This window comes from Hyposmocoma kahamanoa, unplaced genomic scaffold, assembly GCF_003589595.1.
Source record: "Hyposmocoma kahamanoa isolate Upper Pololo Valley unplaced genomic scaffold, ASM358959v1 93, whole genome shotgun sequence".
Classification (NCBI taxonomy): Eukaryota; Metazoa; Arthropoda; class Insecta; order Lepidoptera; family Cosmopterigidae; genus Hyposmocoma; species Hyposmocoma kahamanoa.
In genome coordinates, this window is record NW_020654810.1 from 18488522 (window position 1) to 18506235 (window position 17714).

General features: G+C 34.1%; 2 protein-coding genes across 2 annotated transcripts; one reads left to right on the top strand and one right to left on the bottom strand.

The window, feature by feature from the left end:
• Nucleotides 1–1146: 1146 nt before the first annotated feature.
• Nucleotides 1147–4644, top strand: LOC113237305 (probable nuclear transport factor 2). The gene is made up of 4 exons (XM_026473702.1): nt 1147–1336; nt 1756–1827; nt 3430–3528; nt 4395–4644. Exons 1-4 carry the CDS (start codon nt 1229–1231, stop codon nt 4506–4508), a joined length of 393 nt encoding a protein of 130 aa, XP_026329487.1. The 5' UTR covers nt 1147–1228; the 3' UTR covers nt 4509–4644.
• Nucleotides 4645–5401: 757 nt separating this feature from the next.
• LOC113237304 lies at nt 5402–17512 on the bottom strand. The gene is made up of 7 exons (XM_026473701.1): nt 17094–17512; nt 16705–16844; nt 15119–15278; nt 14460–14678; nt 12758–12916; nt 11460–11594; nt 5402–7547 (listed from the first exon to the last, which is right to left on the bottom strand). The coding sequence occupies exons 1-7, from the start codon at nt 17241–17243 to the stop codon at nt 7389–7391; spliced, it is 1122 nt and encodes a 373-aa protein (XP_026329486.1). The 5' UTR covers nt 17244–17512; the 3' UTR covers nt 5402–7388.
• Nucleotides 17513–17714: the final 202 nt, after the last annotated feature.

A 17714-nucleotide genomic window follows, 5' to 3' on the forward strand; every position in this document is an offset into this window, starting at 1 on the left:
TGGGGAGAGCGAAATTCATATTTCCCACATCTCGAGTTCTCATTATTTATTTATTCTAAATCCCCTTTAAAAATGTAACACAGAATCAAGAAACTGGTTACCTGGTTACATTTAAACCACCTATTACGTTTGCTGGATTGCTGTGAATTTAAATGATAAACAAAATGTAAAGTGTAAAGCAAATTATAACATTAGATTGCCCTAAATAGCTTATTTAATTTGATGAGATTCAACATTAATCAGTCTCAAAATAACATAAATCATTTCCCTTAGCCTTACAAAATTACGTAGCATTATTAGTTGTCTAGGATTGCACAGTTGGTGACACTATGCTAAGGTTAGAAATAAATTATTTCTTGAAATAATATAATATTGAGTACATTAAATTTGGACCTAAATTTAATATTCAAAGTTGACTAGTAGCAAGCTGTGGTGTGAAAGTATGTACTAACTGCTCGTCTTTATTTAGTTAGCAACTGATTTCGTTTTTATTCATACCGGGGACTGGTCTAAGCGGGAGGAAGGGTCACGCACTTAACATGCATCGACTGGTAATTTTACAATTCAGAACTACTGATCCTATCGAATAATTCTATACATATAAGTGGCTTGCTAATAATTCTATATAATCTATAAATTGCTATACATATAAGTCATCGTAGTGTTTTTATCAGTAACCATCATACTAGCAATGCACCAGCAATCGAAAATTATTATAAAATGTTGCAATCCCTGTATTTTCCCTACATAGAGCCAATCCCGAGAAAATCCCAAATTCCCAATCCCAATCGAGTTGAAATTTCCTACAAACTGGCAACACTGCACACAAACATTTCAATTCATTCCATGCAGTACTACCAAGCCAAAAAAGAATAATTTAGAAAATATATTTTTTATTAGGACCCAGATTATACAACATAAACAACGTCAGAATATAAATTTAGTGATAATATCAATTAAGATAATTGTTCTTCGATAAGAACCTACGAAGTGCAAATCGAATTTACTAAAAGACTTTTCTAATGTCAGTCGATTGAAAATAACGAACGAACTGTAATATATTACAACACTAAACTTTGAATTTCATTTCATTCCGAGATTTCGTCATTTAATCTTTCAATTGTTCGTTCTTTTCATCACTAAGATACGTATCGCAGAAAATCCGAATTGTCTATTTTACAGTGAATTCTGGTCGTCGCGGTGAGATTTTGGAATATAATTCGTCTAAATGGCTTTAAATCCACAGTACGATGCAATTGGAAAAGGTTTCGTACAACAATATTACACACTATTCGATGATCCGGCATCGCGACCAAATCTGGCGGCTATGTACAACGTGAGTACTCTTTCGATAGATTCTACGTGATTAAATTTCATTTTGATCATATATTTTTGGTTCTACCTAAACTCGAGAGTCTAATGAGAAATTTTAGGTTAGAGCAAATTGCTCCCGCCGAAAGACTACATTAGATCGTAAGATGTCATGCCATATCTATTTTAATGTTTTCATTTTTTATGAGCGTTAACTATTCGTTTTGTTTTACTTATTTGGAAGATTTTAAACTGCGAATGCCCTTCGTAACTGGTCGTCATCTCTGAATGAATCATAATGACTAAATTATCGTTCTTACCAATTTTTGGAAGTTGTAAGAATGATTTTTCAAACCCAATTTACACTGTAATTGAATTACCTCAAGCAACTATGTAGTTTGGGTTCTTGTATGTTAAAAACAAATCTGAAACTTTTATTTCTAGGTGGAGACATCATTTATGACCTTTGAGGGTGTACAACTGCAAGGATCCTTGAAGATTATGGAAAAATTAAATGTAAGTTTATTGAATTTAATTTGTAAAATTTTAATTAAGGAGGCATTTAAATATTGTCTATTTATTACTTTGCATCTTGAAGGTACAATTACACAAATAAGTAGTGTGCATGTAAAAAGTCAATTTACCTTCTTGATAAAAATTTGTGCATTGCATTGATGGTTATAATTTCAAATGTAAAGTACATGAAAAAATTTTTATATTTTTCTGTGTCACCTGTATATTAAAAAATTGACTTATCTAAATTTATGGAAATAAATAGGTTAACCATGTTCAGGTTATTTAGATCCGCACAAGTGATCATGTGCATATCACAACCTGAAAGATATGTATGTATGCTGAGTTTGAGTCTATGTATACCACAGCTTCTTGGGTTCCATATTTGACCTATGTTGTACTATAATGTAATGGACTGGTTTCTGCACCTCAACTAACACCTATTTGCATAGGGACTGGTGTACCATAGAAGGTAACTGTCAACAGAGACTGTTATGTTTTAAGTCTTCCCTGGTTGGAAATCCTACATGATAGCTTTTTTAAAGTAATTTAATTGGAAAGCATCATAGATTATGAGTTGAGACACCATTCCGAGAACAGAATATGTCAAAATTAAGTTTTGGAGAGACATTTCATCCTTCGCCTAGGTGCAGGGTATAGATACTAGTATGTGCTAGTACTGACCTCCTATACAAATACACAAAGAGGAGGCAAATTCAATCTGGCATTCGGGGCCATTTCAGGTGAGGTGGACATGGCCGCTGCCATTTAGATGTGCCTTTGGCACACCAAAAATCTGAGGCATGTGTTACTACAGGCTTCGCATTTGCGTTGTAAAGCCAGATTCCCTGGTTTTAAACCACAGGGTTGCCTTACTTTATTGGATACCTAAGGTCAACGCTTATACAGTCATGTATTAGCTTAATGGTGGTTCAACTGAAAGGTTTAATCTAATGTTATCCTGAGGTATTTAACCTCTGTGGAATAATAGCTTATAACCCTACCATTGAGGATTACAGATGTATGTTACACGGTCATGAATCATGATATTATACACATCATTTTATATGCGTTTGATACTGCTGTGCAGCACATTATTTATTGAAGTGAACAGAGTTTATAGTTTAGGATGAGGATAACGATGACACATGAGCAAGGGTGGTCATTCAATGATGTTATGCAGAAAACTGTTGTGACATATCAGATGCCCAAACGTCTTTCGGTTATTTATTGTTTTTAATAAGCTTTTCTTTTCCTGCATTATTCTGAACACCAACTAATTCCCTCCATTCTTCTCCAGCATCACATCACAAATGTTTCCAATCATTCTGCCACTCTATGTCATTGTCCTTGTCTCACTACCATACAATGAAATACTCCAATTTATCAGTAGTTTCCTGGGCCTTTTTGAAATTTTTGCTTTTATATTTGTTTTTTATTGTTAAAAGTCTTTTTTATTCTTGAAACTATGTTTGAATGCCAGTCATTGGTTATCAAAAAGTTATTATTACCGTTACGTCAAGCGTCATGGAGCTCGACGCACTGCCACCTTCTTAGCAAATAGAATAATAAACAAAATATACATAAATATACTTACCATTTCAGAGTTTGTCGTTCCAGAAGATACATAGGATAATAACTGCAGTAGACTCGCAACCAATGTTTGACGGTGGAGTTCTAATCAATGTATTGGGAAGATTGAAGGTAAGGCAAATCTCTTTTTTTTCTTCAAAAATGATCATTTCAGTACAATACCTGTAAATAGAATCCCCAAATACACTCCTGGACATGTAATTCGAGCCACCTTACATTTTTAGTCAAAGTAAAATAATTATTTACTCCATAGGTTCCACCATACACTTGAAAACGTAATTTTTTTTTTTCTATTTAATGTCCTAAGCTTAAGCAATTATATAATTGATCAAAAGCTTTTATGCAAATTTATTAATAATTTTAATTTTTACGGTCCAAAGTACAAAGTGTCGAGCTTGACATGCTCTTGACTGTACATTAATCGTGATTTCCAAATATTTTCAAATTTGAATTTGTAAAATCGGGCAACTTCTTTTAATGTTAACAATATTTTTGATAGGAAATGAAACTATCCTTTGGATTTAAATGTATGTTTGGTTTTTCAAACAAACCAATGTTTCGGATCCAATTCAGGTGTTATGGCTGAGTGAGATGGTAAAGTCATCAATCACTTACGTCTAATATTAATGCAAACCACCATATTTTTTCACTATAGTTACAAAGGCATTAAAATACAAATAGCCATGTGCTATCTGAAACAAAGATTTGCTCACACTAAAACTGGCGAGGATGGTGAAGACAATTACTATTGAGGTACCTATCTGTCGAATTATGTGTCCAGGAATGTACTAGCTATATTTTTAAGTACTTTATTTTGTTGTTATCACACAATTTAAAGTTTAATGACTTCACATTAATGAACCATTCCTTTTATCATTATTTATTTATAAAAGTTCATGAACTTTGAAAGGTTTACTTCGCTCATTAATTATTTATTTTTCATTTTATTGTATAAAAAAAATTGTGTTCTATTGCAGTGTGACGACGACCCGCCACATTCATACATGCAGACATTTGTGCTAAAGCCCCTTGGAGACGCATTTTTTGTCCAACACGACATCTTCCGCCTTAGTATTCACGAATCTGCGTAATTTCAGTTTTAAATATAATCCCATCCCATTTTAAAACGACGAACAAGACCGTACTGCAGGATAAATTGTATGATCATCGCTCTATTGAAAAAGCATTCTTGTTTTGGTTATCTAGGTATAAGTAACTAATAATATCTCTATTGCCTACATGTAAATTCAAAAATTGTACATTACCCATTAAATCTAATCATATTTTGGAATTGTTTTTGGCTTAGATGAATTAATTTTAAGTCAGCTTTATTTCGTGAATGTCAAACTTTATCCTCAGTTACATGTATACATTTTGTAATAAATACATTATAATTTTGTAATTTTTTTGTTTTTATTAAGGCCTGTTTAGATATAGGTGTTATTCGCTGCCGCTGTGGGAAACAAAATCTGTGGGTACGCGGTATTCCCACTGTTTACACCTAAGCGCAATCGCTGCCGCTATGGGTAGCGGAATATATTATTAATTATTATTATGTTAGACCGTGACTGACTTGCGGGGCGTGAGATGAATTTGCCACTGCCCCAGCATCATGCGGCGAATTTTGTTCCGTTAAAGCAAGCTAAAAGATACCACCTACCCGAGCGATATGGCGCGGTATTACAGTATCGCTCTAGCCGCGGAACTTCATATAAATACCCGACAGGATGCCGCGCAGTATATTTTGCTACCCACAACGGTAGGGAATAAATAACGCTTATGTCTGAACAAGCCTTTATGGGTAGTGTAAAAGAAAACTCAATAATAGATGCTAAGACAATCATGTATTAAGTAATAAATAGTCAAAAATTAACAAAAAGAACCACTGAAAACAGGTACATATTTTTACCAATCTCAGAATTTCCCCACTCCATCGTTCTTAAATCCTTAGACGCTACGAACACTTAACAAGTTTACTTGCATGCACTACTAACGACTTACACACCTGATGCCCTTATGGGCCAAACTTGTTTAAGTGAATGACTAGGTTGCAGAAGTGATACGCTCATTGCAAGGCCGGCACGCCATAACAACCAACTGTGTTTTCCTATACATCGTGGACTCGTGTGTACACCTTAACTTTAGCAGCTTTACTCTTATACAGCAAGGACACGAATGCAATTATGCATAAATGCACTCTTTTCTTGTCAGCGCTTGAAATTCAACTCAGTATATTATAAGCTAGCTATAAATAGTTATAAACTATTATTGCTGTTAAAAATAAGAATAATCTTACAATAAATGTACAGTTAAAGTATGGAGCGGATTTTTATTGTAGACAAATTTATAAAATGTAAATATTTTGAAAAGCCAAATTGTATTTTATCCAAACTGCTAAAAGGATACACCACATAGGTACAACTATCATAAGGTGATGAATACTACATAGCAGAGATCAGATTAGACATGGCAAGACTGTTATGTCGCTCTCATATATAAAGAATATTTTTTGTTTTGTACATAGCCTCTGATGAGTAGTACTGTTCCATTCATGTTTATAAGTACACCTTGTCATTTGATTAGTCGTAGCATCTAGCCTTAGCACATAATATAAAAAAATATAACTGTCAAGAAGAGGATTTATAGAACTATGTTTACACGTCTCAAATAAAATGTTACGTCACTCATGCAGTACATAATAGTTAACGCGTTTTTTTCTGTTATGCAGCTCTTGCGGTTATGACCGGTCAAAAATATTTGCAGTCAATTTGTCAACACTTGAGGTGTCATTTGTTAGGAAGAGCGTCACAGGTTATAACAGCATAAAGAACACACAGGTTCTTTAGCCTTAAGACAAAATGTAGTAGAACAAATGCGGCTGATTCGCTCGAGAGTGTCAGGTTAAAGTATGTTATGTTCATCTATATGGACATGACATATGCAACGTTTTATTTAATTTGTTCACCACGAACATTTGTGATTGCGAACACGTAATTTAGCCGGGTAATTCTGGTGTATTTGCATATGGCTGCAAGTTTATATAAAATTCTCGCCGATCTCACCAATCTTGGAACAGTACTACAATGTATCAGTTATATCAATTAGCGATATATAAATTAATAAATCTGATATCACTTACGATTTTTCGAGTTAGTTCGATATCTGGCCTGAGTTTTCGATCTCTTCTCAAAAAGACAACCAAAAGTAATTCACAACCTTTTATATAAATAAATCCAGAGCCACTTCATTATCAGTGTTTGTAAATCGTAACATTAAGTACGTAAATGATGCGTAAATATACAAGCTTAAGTATATTGGAAATTTTATTTTAAACAAAATAGAGGGATAATCAACTATTTTAAATACAGCTTCTGTCATATAGGTTACCGTAAATCTTAGAGAACCAGAGACAAAATATTTATTATTAAAATTTGAAAACTTCCACTATTGGGAAAACACATCTAAAAGCTCACAAGTACAAAGATTCTTTTTTTTAATAATATTACATTATTAGTACAATAGAATTATAAATCTCTATTTCAAAATTGCTATAAACTTAAAAAACTGCTTTGTTAAAATTACAAAAACCTGTCAGGAACATTCTAAGAATCTTTTCATTTAAATCACTTATATAAAGATCATTGATTTAAGCTATATAGCTTAAAAATGTTATCTCCGATATATGTACATATAGTACATAACAACTAACATCGTATTATCTCAACAATGGCGTTATATTTTATCACAAATGGCGTTACATGTATGTCATATAACGATGAAATACACATATAACGCAATTTTTGAGATAATATCACGTTAGTGGTCGTGTGCGATATATCTCTTAAAAAGCACTTGTTGTTTTCAGACAGAATTGATGCATAAAATAGTTGAATAACCCCACAATCAGGAAATTATACCTGAGTAAAGTTTGGATAAAGGGAAGTAAACTCAGGCCGGTGGTGTTGTGATGTTTACGAGCCTCCTTTCTTGCGCCCGCGCGCACCGGTTAATGCTACGCCGCGTAGCGATCTCATGGCCATCGCTCTGTTGAAGTGACGTTGCGTTTTGTGTTCTTCCACCTCGCTGCCGCTATCCACCGACGAGAGGATCACTAGGAGTACTCCCATCACCTGAAAAAGGGAAGGTCTTCATGATCTCATTGAAATATAGTCTGCATGGTTTGGTATAGTCACCATATTTCTAAAATCTGTGTGCCACAATTTAATTACCCTAGTGTTTCTGATGTACGAAGTTAAATATAGATGAAGTGAAACCCAAAATAAACGTTTTGACGTTGTTTCAAATTCTTTAAAAAAAAAATTTTTTTTAAGTTTTTTATAGTATACGTGGTCTATTTAGTTCAGTTGATTTTTTTTATAAGCCCCGCACTAGGGAAACTCTGTGTCGCGGGTGCCATGGCCACACACATTGACAACGACAAATTACACCCAAACTCACGAAAGAAATAAATGTAGGCTATACAAATATTTCTCCCGGCTCTGGAATCGAACCCAGGACCTATGCGTGGCAGTCATGGTAACCGTTCGGCCACGGAGGCAGTTAAAACAATCATAGGTACCTATTGAACACAACAGTTTTCTTGTAAAACTTCGAGGTAAGTTTGTGTTTTTTTACTATCGTGAAGATTTTTAGGAATCGTGTTTTCACACCGTATAGTAATTAGTGTATATCCACAATTTTACTATATATATACAAGGTGTAAATTTGAGACGGGGCAGCAAGGCCAGCTACCTTAATCGTTGTAGTTACAGGAACACGGTTCTAGAAGACTACTCATGAATTTTGAAGATATTTTGATTGGCATTCACAGATTTTGAAAAAATAGTACAGTCAGCAAGATAACAGGCAATTTTTACAAAACTTGTTTTATGCCATTTGATCCGGTCTCTGGTAAGGATCAATAGTCTCTATGGGACCAACTCAGGTAACAGTACTCTAAATGTCGGAAATTGCAAAAAACTTTTTACCATACATTTTGTAGGCACCTATTTTTAGTAATCAGTTATTCTAGGTACTTAAGGAAACTAACAATAAGGAAACTAACAAATTGACAACGTATTAAGTATTTTAAAATAAAAACACTAACGAAAAGCAAAATAACATAAAAAGTCTATGGTAGTAAGTGCTCGAATTGATTGCCGCTTTGGCGGATGCATCGATTCGCTCTCTTCCGCAAAGAGCAAGTAGCGGTTGAAATTCTACTCAGATGGATTCTATTGAAAATTGCTGCAAGTGCGTCTTTCAATTCTTGAGCACTGTTGCATTTTTTTATATAAATGTAATTTTTTAGATAGAAAAAATCAAGGGGCTTCAGATCAGGACAGCGCGGTGGCCATTTGATAGGACCATGTGCTCCAATTAATTAACGGACTTCAAAAAAGGAGGAGGTTCTCAATTCGACTGTCTTTTTTTTTGTATGTATGTTACGCGATAACTTAGGTTATTTGTAAACCGATTTTCATGATTCTTTTTTTGTTGGAAAAGGGGTACTTTCATAGTGGTCCCATTTCATTTTGAAGAAAATCATCCACCTTTAAGGGTGGCCACCCTTTCATGCATGAAGATTCATTTTTATAAATAGCGCCTAAATTTTACTTAAGGAGCAATATTTTAATGGTTGATTTTGCTATTTCTCCAATCAAGGCGTTTTTCTCTCTATATACTTTGAGTAGTGAGAACCGATTTTTATTATCTCCAGTGTCAAGTCCTGTATAGTGGCGAACTAGGGGATATTTCAATAAAAAGTAACAATTCCCTATTAACAAAACAAAACAAAGCTGTTCCAAATTTAAAAAATAGTGATATGATTACAATTTGGTTTTACTTAAGTCTTATTTGTAAAGTAGTGGCCAGTTTCGTTTCTAACAACAACTTTTCAATTAAAATGTGTAGTACAAGATTTTTTGCGATTTCTGCCATTTCGAGTACTCTTACCTCAGTTGGTCCCATAGAGACTATTTGATCCTTACCAGAGACCGGATCAAATGGCATAAAATTTTTTTTGTAAAAATTGCCTTTTATCTTGCTGACTGTACCATTTTTTCAAAATCTGTGAATGTCAATCAAAATATCTGCAAAATTCATGGATGGTCTTCTAGAACCGTTTTCCTGTAACTACAACGATTAAGGTAGCTGGCCTTGTTGCCCCGTCTCAAATTTACGCCCCGTATTTTTTTAAGTGATTGATTCAACACTTTGACTGTTATGCGGAATCAACCAAAGCCATTTGAAAACGATTTTCATTTATTGTATCTCCACGAAACTTAAATTCTATCGTCTCCCACTCGGTTTAGATTTCCTCAAAGGTTGTCTGGAAGAGATAGCTCTTAGCGATAAGGCCGCCTCTGCCCATATTAGTTCCAACTTGTTTATGTACTGTATTTGTTGTCGTGTGTGAGCAATAAAGTGTATATCTGCACTGTGAATAAGTGTTATTTTAATCAAAGTACTCTCAACAGAGTAGCATTATATGCCTTTGATGTATTTCACATACGGTTTAGGATTATACGGCGACCATGACTTGGCTTTGTCTGCCGTTGTAGCGGAGCTTCTACGGCACACCACGACAAGCTACAGTCGTTTGAAAATTCCTACGCTCTATAATACACAAGTGAACCGTTTATACCGGAAATCACAGAAGAAAAAAAAAATTGTGAAAAAAAAGTCAAATTGTGATCGCTTTTTGGGAGTTGAACTTGACCCTTATCTGAGATGGCATAACCAAATAGAAACCGTGAATAAATTATTGGCAAGTGCGTGTTACTCATTAAAGTCTCTTAAAAATAGCAGACACTAACATTTTAAAAACTGTTTATTACTCTTATTTTGAAAGCATTATTAGATATAGTATCGAAGTTTGGGGCAATGAATCTAATATAAACTTTGCTCTAGTAATGCAAAAAAAAGCTATACGGCTAATTGTTAAATCTACACGCATACCAGTTATGCACCGAAATTTGTCTGTAGACAACAAAATTCTTACAATTACCTCATTATATCTCTATCGAATTGTCTCCATGTTTTTATAAATAAGGAAAAGTTCCCAATAGCAGGGCAAAGTTATAGTTTCAACCTTAGAAATAAGAATAGACTGGCATTAAATAATTCTCGGTTTGTTAATTTCAACAACAGTGTCAACAACATTGCAATCAAAGTGTTCAATAATTTAAGTAAAGACCTAAAACTTTGTAGTGATTTTAGAACATTTGAAAGAAAAATGAAAGAGTATTTTATGAACTGGCCATTTTACTCAATTTATTGAATTCTGTGTAAATGCATAGCATAAATAAAATATAATTTATATTGTAATTTAATATTGTATGTAATTTAAATAATGAAATGTTTGTTTTAGAATAAGAATGACGTAATATAAGGCTTGTGAAATGTACTACTGTATTTGCATGTATTTGATTGTACTTAGAGCAAATAAATGATTTGATTTGACTGGCAGTTTGATTACTATCAGAAACAATGTCGCGAAAACTCACACATTCTAAATTTGAAACAGTGTAAAATCTTGATATTGATTGGTCGTAGTTTCAAATTTAAAAACAAATTCTGGATTGTTAATATAATTTAAACTTTTCCCTGTAGGCATATCATTGAAAGTTCAATACATATTATTACAAGTTTCGACGTTTTGGTATTATATCGAAATTACAATCAATGTGCTGCCATCTAGCGGTTGTATCGCTGAACGACGACGAAATGGAGCTATTAATTTGTGGCCGTCAGGATGGCTGGTCGCCTGTCGCATCTGGCACTGAGTGTATATTCAATAATTGCTTATTTATTTTTCTAGGATTTTAGAAAATTTGTACGAAGCGAAAATGGCGGACTGAGCTCAGATAGGTCTTTCGAGACCAATAATTGGCACGTGTCTGACGCTAGCTAACCACTTCTACTGTATTTATTGTTCGGTACCGGAAATCCAATAACGGACGGCCAATAAATGTACGCTGACGAAGAACAAACAACATGCTACATTGTTAGAAACAAATTTAACAAGCGATATTACTGACCAGACAAACAATGATTAAGAGCGTGTAGACATGTACGGAGGCCTCCGGTATGTTTTCTATGTCTTTCAATGCAGCCACTGCTGGCTCGAAGTCCGGCCTCAAGTCCAACGCGTGTCGTAAATGCACTGCTGCTTCCTGCAAATTTAATATCATTTGAATGTACTTTAAGTACCCTTTTTGGTGTTTATTGCTTATACAATTGGGTTGAAACAACATTGAGCTGAATAGCACTTAACATAAAAACCCATGTCAAGATCAACAGGCTATCTTTTTTATGATACCAAATGACCGGACGAACAAGAGCGCCTGGTGTTAAGCGACACGCCTGTCCATGGAAGTTGCAGTGCCACTCGGAGCTTTAAATAGCAAAGATCTGAGGGATACTGCCACTGCGCCTTTCACTATATATTGACAAGTCTCATGTGCCTGTAATTTCGCCAGCACCCTTATCCTTCAAAATCGCAACGTAGCAATGCTCACATTACTGCTTGGCGGCAGAAATAAGAAGGTGGCACTATTTCCCTGGACGAACTCTTTCGTTCTAATCGGGCTCAATAGTATATCGAAAATCAGAAACATTAGCTGATTCCAACGGTATATATATAACGCAATTTGACCAAAAGTGTCGCTTATCCCATTTTGCCTTTCAAGTATCCATATGTTTCAGTATTTACCATTTATACCATTGTCTCTATTATCTTGGTCTGCCTTTTGCTTTGTCTGCAGTACAAATTTGTTCTGGATATTGACGATCGTGATGCTTAGGCACACATATTAATGTTGTGTATGACGTAAAAAAGCTTGTAATTGAAAACGCACTTAAAATTGCTTGAAAAGTTTCGTTTATTTGTATGTGTTAGTCACATGTATGTGCGTAGTCGTTATTTATTTCAAATGTTTATTTACGAACAACCGATAAACGCTGTCAAAGATGAATTGCGGAAAACCGCATAGTACATCGTCTTAGGTTTGTATGACCACAACACACCAGTAGTAGGCACATGATTATTGTGCGTGTATATGTAGTTAGATATGTTGACGTATAAGTCCTTGTTTGAGTATATTGTAATAATTTACTTTAATTTAGTAGTCAATATGTATTGTAACACACATTGACTGCCTTAGAAATGCTAGGAAAATTTAAAGTATGACATGTTTTCCGTTGGGTAACTGGGCGTACATGCATCGTCTTCTGAAACGATGTACTGTAAACACCAGAGATGAAAGGGATAGTGATTTGGCCGGATAACCGGATATCCGTGCACTAGAATGGGATATATATAGACTTGTTACAATACCTGATAGTGTCCATAAGCTTTGAATATCTCCCCAAGAGTGAAGTACTGCTGCCAGGCGCTGCGGTCTGGAGGCTGCACATCCAGCGAGCGACGAGTGAGGTAGATAGCGTCGTCTAAGTACTGAAGTGTAAATAACACGCGCGCCAAATTGAGAAGTACCTGCAAATTATAAATATTTGTTAATGTATACATATTCTAATTAATGTGATAGTCTTTTAGGAAATCGTCTATCAGTACCTACCCATCGTCACATTTCTATTGTTTTTTTTTTATGATACCAAGTACGGGACCAACAAGTCGTGCGCCTGGTGGTAAACGCGCCTATCAATAGCAGTTGCAGTGCCACTCAGAGCTTTAAATCGTAGATCTGAGGGCACTGCCAAAAACGACAATGTGTTTGTTGTATACAAAATAAACAACGACGTTATACACCTACCTACCTCAACGAAATGTAACGGCTAATTTCCCCCATCCATTACGACGCTCTCGGAGGCGTAGTAAAAAAGTGATATTTTTTACATATTGTAGGGTGTAAGAATTCCGTTTGTCGTTATTGCAACGGACTGTTTGCTTACAATGCTTACTTTTCTTAGGCAAAAAATATAAAGTAGTTGTATTAATAATTCATTTGACATTGAAACAAATTCCCACAGTACATGTAAATAGCTTAAGTTATCAATAATATCTTTTAATCAATTAGATTGAGACATTTTTATTCCTTGCTAATACACTTATACGAATCGCATTCTGAGTTCGATTCGATTTTCTTCTAGTCTCTGGAGTTAATTACTTTGAGATTATTTAGTCATATGTAAATCTGTTATACAGGTGACAAAAAAGCACTGCCTATTTTAAAGGAGCACAGCAGTAATAAAAAATACATCTTCGGTATTGATAAATAATTAAATTATGATGTCTCAAAGTTTTCCGACAAATTTATATTTATGTACGACGTGTTTGCTACTCTCAAATCTACTAGCAAGCATGCGTTGCTGTGTGTCGCGCAAACATGCTGGCGTCAGACACGGCGGCGCCAGCATGTTTGCTGGCTTGCTCGAGTTTTATTTGCTAGTTTGAGGAAATCGTGTTGGTAATTATTGGAGAATGTAAACAATTTCAAACAGCAAAAAAATTGCGACAAAAAATAAATTTACTAACATGTTGTATTACTGTATACTATGCGCGGGAAAAATAAGGACACTGCTTTTTTTTCACCCTGGATACATGTTCCTAATATTTTTATTCTTTGTTCAGGCTCACATTTGTGTACAATCCTATATAAGGGAATGACGCATAAATGCATAAATGATATCTTTTCACTTTGATCTTAAAGAAACTCAAGTTGTATGGTTCAATAAATACAGAACTTGGCACTGAATTCCACTCCTTAGTTTTTCTTGTAATAAATGTTGAAGCAAAATGCTTCATGTTTAATAAAAATGGAAGTAAATTAAATTGTTACTTTGCGAACCCAGCTCATGCTTATTGGTGGAACATCTATCATAAAGGATGAAACCCCTTGCCTAGTCTGCTTGAGTCACGGCTCAAACAGACTAGGCAAGGGGACGAAAAGGAGTGATTGTTTGAGGTAAGAGGTGCAGATTTGTAGCGAACAATTAAGCCAAGGTTGGTGTAGCATTTGTAATATGTTTAACAATATCTATGGTATAACATATAATTATACTAAGGAAATGATACTTACTTCTGCATTATAAGGTGAGACTGCAAGCGCACGTCTGAAGCATTCAATCGACTGACGCGTGTCTCCTTTGATTCTCCAAAAATTCCCAATCTGGTTGTACAGCTGCACAGATTTTGGTTTCTCTCTTTTTGCTTTTTTCAATCTTTTTTCTAACGCGTTTATGTCGAGCTCTGTTACGCCGTTTTTGTACGATTTTTTCTTTGTGAATATTAACGCAACCTGCGGAGGAATATGGTATGATGCCATATCACTTTATGTTCCAATACTAACATTATTATTGTTTTCTGCTTTACTATTACGTAAACAATTGAAAATATACCATTGTGGGCATAATTAATTAAGAAGCCACACTATTTTAATTATAATTTTATTTGAACATAATAAACTGCTTGCACTCGATGTTGATATCTTGTTAGTATACGTTTTCACAATTTAACTACCGGATGACTGATAAAATGAACTGTCTTTCGTAATACAAGCCTTAGTGGTAATTGTGTAAAGCAATTTTTGGCACTAATTAATAATATGTGTAAACTGATTATTCCATTTGGTATGAACCAATGAATGTGGCACAGTAGAGGTATGAATTGCCTTTTGTATGAAACAGCAATCGCCGTCGTCATTTAAATATTATTGAAGATCGTAAGCCATATTGTTACCTGTGGTTCAGGTACATTAGGATGCCTGTGGCGTCGCGCCACTCCGACGAGATTGTCGTAGTATGTGAAATTTACTGCCTTGCCGCAATCTAAGTACTCATCTTCTGCATCGCCATTTGCTTCTGCTGGTGTTGTTTCATCTCCATTTTCCATACCAGCTCTGTAGAGAAATATTAGTAGATTCTTTAAAAAACAAATAAATGCAGTTTATAATATATTCAAAGGACTGTTTTATTATGCCGCGCGGTTCTGACTAGGCTTTGGTAATATTGTTGCTATCTGTACATGTCGCCAACAGCTTACAGGATAACACTCATTTGGAAAATATTTCTGTGCATCATATTTATAAGATATTAAAATTAATGGCATATTTGTAGATGTACCTTGTAGGGATACATCAAAAAGGTACATTGAATACATTTCCTAGGGCCATTGTATTCTATCTAAAGAATGTTTCATTGTTTTGAAACTGGACATGAAGTTGCGCTTCTCTTGATAGTAACACACAAGTTTTTGAGCCCATACCAATTTTGTAGCTATATGATTGAACTGCCAACTGTCAACATGTCTTCTAAATGACATTAATTTTTATTATTAGTATTCGTCTTACAGTCGACGTATAATACACATTTGTGATGTGCATAAAAAATCGTTAAAATTGACTTGTTACATTCCACATACGCAGGGCCTCCTGTTGCATTTCACTTCTATTCTGCTTGGTTCCTGTGGTGGCAAACATACATTCCTAATGTTCTTACTTTGTGTTTTGCACAATTCATTGGCAAATTTTATATAGTAACACTATAACTCAGACAGTGAAACTTGTTCTATACACAATTAGCTATATTAGAAAGAAAAACAAAAGCAAAATCGATAGATATCAATGTGGTTGATACAAAATACCATTCATAGATAAATATGAAGCCCACAACCACAATTATGTTAAAGCTATAGTTATTTGCAGTTTGTACTATGTAATGAATAGTTTCATCAGAAATGGAACACATTAAAAGAATTCCCATTGTTTGCAAGGTTGGTATGAGGAAAACAGCTTATTACACATTACACAATCTGTGAATGAGGTAAATGTACTAATGTAAGTATTTTAAATTTTGTTTCCTTCATTTAAGAAAATTATTCTACTAAATTATAGAGAAGAAAACCGCAGGGAATATGGATGTATTGTAGTAATGTCAGCAACTATATGAATACAAAGAAAAAAATACTTTAACAGTGTATTCATAGAGTGTAGCACTATTTGAACACTTTCAAGGCCTTTTTATAACACATTCATTACTTATACAAAATTTCTCAATAGATATTATTTTCAAAACTATCATGGTCATTTAACAAAACTCATACAAATTTAATGCTCATTATAAATTCTGCGATAAACATACTATTATTGGAGACATAAATTTGATAAGTAGCATAAAATTTTACTAACTGTCATTACATTAATCTTTATTCCATGATATAACATATATTGAATTATCTTTATGCATTGTGTAATATTTTAGATTAACTTATGTGCGTTTTTGAAATTATTATTGTATCTTAAATGTTTTTTAAAAATTTGGACCTACCTCTGTTGTTCGTACATCTGGCAGTCCGTGCAAAACATATCAAACCCATGTTTGGTCCAGGTATTTCCGTAAAACACTGTTGAAGTTATTATGTTAAATATAGGGTCCTCTTCTGCCATTCTGCCTTTTGCGCTTTCATCCTATGGCAAATAAATGCGACAAATTGGTGATCCTTATTCAGTATTTTCACACAATATATTTGAAATAATTTGTTGTTTAAGTAAATAACACGTGTTTACCCCAAATTTACATTACAAAAAAACTTGAACAATCAAGGTAAACATGATGTTTTAAATTGAGAACACAACACAGTATCTCACAAAACATTCATTGCTCTATTGCACTGATTATATAAATGTTAACATTTAATGAATTGAAGCCGCACTGACCTGGGGCAATGTAGTACCATCAACTATTTGGCCTTCTTCTGCGTTCAATTTCCAAACATTAGAAGTACGAGAATTAGTAACAATAATTTGGAAAGAAAATATATAAAGAACCAAACAAGTCAAGTATGGTGAATCTCCCATTTTGACCATACAAGACGGAAATTATACATGAAAACAGTTTTCACTAATAATTTTGTTTACTATCTTTCACATCCAATTAAATAGAGGCAATTCCTGCAGGGTCTGGAATTATCGCAATACAATGAATGAATGAATCTACTCTCCTTTCCTTCCTTCTCGTTATTTTGTTTGACTTTAAATAGTTGGTGTTGCTATATTGAAAATGGTATTTATATGATTCGATTTAAAAAGATCGATGTTGTCACCGAATAACATTTTTTACAATCACTAGAGACGCCTACAGGTAGTGTTATTGTTATGCTTTTTACAAGAAAAATCTGGGGCTTTTTGCAAGAGAAAGTAGAAGCAGAAGAGGACTAATAAAAACCAAAAAGCCAATCTATATTATATTCTGCTATTAAATGTGGTAGACGATTAAATACACAATTTTTTTTGAAAATTACATTTAAATAAAAAAAAAAAAACTAGGATGCTGAGCAT

Coding starts and splice junctions, on each gene's coding strand:
- LOC113237304 (XM_026473701.1), bottom strand. CDS start 17,243: ATGGTCAAAATGGGAGATTCACCATACTTGACTTGTTTGGTTCTTTAT. Junction 14,679..15,118: donor CTAATGTACCTGAACCACAG/GTAACAATATGG, acceptor ATTCCTCCGCAG/GTTGCGTTAATATTCACAAA. Junction 12,917..14,459: donor TCTCACCTTATAATGCAGAA/GTAAGTATCATT, acceptor TATAATTTGCAG/GTACTTCTCAATTTGGCGCG.
- LOC113237305 (XM_026473702.1), top strand. CDS start 1,229: ATGGCTTTAAATCCACAGTACGATGCAATTGGAAAAGGTTTCGTACAA. Junction 1,337..1,755: donor ATCTGGCGGCTATGTACAAC/GTGAGTACTCTT, acceptor TTTTATTTCTAG/GTGGAGACATCATTTATGAC. Junction 3,529..4,394: donor ATGTATTGGGAAGATTGAAG/GTAAGGCAAATC, acceptor GTTCTATTGCAG/TGTGACGACGACCCGCCACA.